The sequence below is a fragment of the Taeniopygia guttata genome, chromosome 29 (genome assembly GCF_048771995.1).
Source record: "Taeniopygia guttata chromosome 29, bTaeGut7.mat, whole genome shotgun sequence".
Taxonomy (NCBI): Eukaryota; Metazoa; Chordata; class Aves; order Passeriformes; family Estrildidae; genus Taeniopygia; species Taeniopygia guttata.
In genome coordinates this window covers 1,216,618-1,218,835 of record NC_133054.1, presented here as the reverse complement: position 1 = coordinate 1,218,835, position 2,218 = coordinate 1,216,618, and the positions used below count along the sequence as shown (strand labels likewise).

Sequence of the window (2,218 nt, the reverse complement as noted above, 5' to 3'; positions counted from 1 at the left end):
ATGGCCCAGCTTTGGCTCCAAACAGCCTCTCCTGACTTCTCACTGTCCTTTCTCCATGACCAGGTGCCCATGTGCAGCCACAGCAAATGTCCAACAGCAGCTCCATCAGCCACTTCCTCCTGCTGGCACTGGCAGACACGCGGCAGCTGCAGCTCCTGCACTTCTGCCTCTTCCTGGGCATCTCCCTGGCTGCCCTCCTGGGCAACGGCCTCATCATCAGCGCCGTAGCCTGCGGCCACCACCTGCACACGCCCATGTTCTTCTTCCTGCTCAACCTGGCCCTCAGCGACCTGGGCTCCATCTGCACCACTGTCCCCAAAGCCCTGCACAATTCCCTCTGGGACACCAGCACCATCTCCTACTCAGGATGTGCTGCACAGCTGCTTCTGTTTGTCTTTTTCATTTCAGCAGAGGTTTCCCTTCTCACTGTCATGTGCTACGACCGCTACGTGTCCATCTGCAAACCCCTGCACTGCGGGACCCTCCTGGGCAGCAGAGCTTGTGCCCACATGGCAGCAGCTGCCTGGGCCAGTGCCTTTCTCAATGCTCTCATGCTCACAGCCAGTACATTTTCCCTGTCCCTGTGCCATGGCAATGTCCTGGGACAGTTCTTCTGTGAAATCCCCCAGATCCTCAAGCTCTCCTGCTCCAAATCCTACCTCAGAGAACTTGGGCTCATTACTCTTTCTATGTCTTTCGGATTTGGTTGTTTTGTGTTCATTATTTTCTCCTATGTGCAGATCTTCAGGGCTGTGCTGAGGATCCCCACTGAGCAGGGATGGCACAAAGCCTTTTCCACCTGCCTCCCTCACCTGGCTGTGGTCTCCCTGTTTGTCAGCACTGTCATGTTTGCTCACCTGAAGCCCCCCTCGATGTCCTCCCCATCCCTGGATCTGGCCCTGTCAGTTCTGTACTCGGTGGTGCCTCCAGCCCTGAACCCCCTCATCTACAGCCTGAGGAACCAGGAGCTCAAGGCTGCAGTGTGTAGTATGATGACTGGATGCTTTCAGGAACATTAAACTGCTGGCCAATTTCTGCCCATCACTTTAAATAAAAGTTATCTTTGATCCTTCTTTTTGTTCTCCTCTTGGAGGTTCTTTTTCTTTGTTTAACATTTTCATGTTGCCCACAAAGAAATGTCATTTTTTGTGTAATTTCTCTTTTTTTTTCTCTCCGCCTTCCCTGTGCCCACAGACTGTGTCAATGAGGGCCTGTGGTTTCAGTGGCTTTAAAGGAACTAAATGTTCTCCCAGCAAGGTTTTCTGCAGACAACTCCTTTTGTTGCCTTCTCTGGAGCTGCAGCAGCAATGTCTGTGTGCAGAACTGGGGCAGATCAGTGCTGGCACAGCAGCTGTGCCCAGGAGCAGCAGCACTTGGTGCTGCCAGTGCTGCTCCCGTGGCCCTGCCCCGCTGCCTTGGTGTCCCTGGTGTTGCTGTAGGGCCTGAGTGTTTTTGTGGCTGGGCACAGTCCTGGGGGTGGCAGTGCCGGGGCTGCAGCAGGGACAGGCCATGGGCACTGCTGGGGCAGCGCTGACGCCTCAGGCCAGGCCCTGGGGGCTCCAGGCTCCTTGCCCAGGCTCTCTCAAGAACACGGCCAGGCCAATGCTCAGCACAGAAAACCCCCGTGAGCAGCCCCAGGCTGGCCGTGGGCAGGCTGGGGGCAAACAGCACGGCTGGTGCTCTGCAAGGGCCCTGGGGGAGACGGGAAGGAGCAGCAGAGCAGGGGCTGATCCATCCCCAGTGCGCTGCACAGCCCAGGGCAGCGTCCCAGAGCATCCTCATGGAGCTGCCAACAACATCCCCCCTCTGCAGCCCTGGCCTCTCCCCCAGCTCACAGAGGTGCTCAGCAGCCCCTGTTTGCATTGCACACAGCAGGCAGGAGCACCCCCATGCTGTGGGGACATGAACCTGAGGGAGCACAAATGCCAGCAGCCCTTGGGGCCAGGAAGGGCTGGGGGACGCCAGGGAAACCACTCAGCTTTGTCCTGGCCTCTGCAGTCAGCCTGAAAGTTTGTTCCCATCAGCTGGGAGTTTCCTGTCCCACTGCAGACGCTGCTGCTCAGAGCCAGGGCTGCCTGGCAGCCACCCCCAAATTGCCCTGAGCATTTCCTTGGCTTCACCTTTGCTTTCTTTATTCCCCTTTCTACAAATTTCTTCCTCCTTCCCGCCCCTTTTCCCTCTCCTGCAAGCTGCCCATCCCTGTTTGCTCTTTCCTCTC

At 57.0% G+C, this 2,218-nt stretch overlaps 1 protein-coding gene across 1 annotated transcript; it reads left to right on the top strand.

The window, feature by feature from the left end:
- The first annotated feature begins 254 nt into the window (after positions 1-254).
- Positions 255-1,232, top strand: LOC140680815 (olfactory receptor 14C36-like). The gene is made up of 2 exons (XM_072919561.1): positions 255-987; positions 1,195-1,232. The coding sequence occupies exons 1-2, from the start codon at positions 255-257 to the stop codon at positions 1,230-1,232; spliced, it is 771 nt and encodes a 256-aa protein (XP_072775662.1).
- The last annotated feature ends 986 nt before the right edge of the window (positions 1,233-2,218 follow it).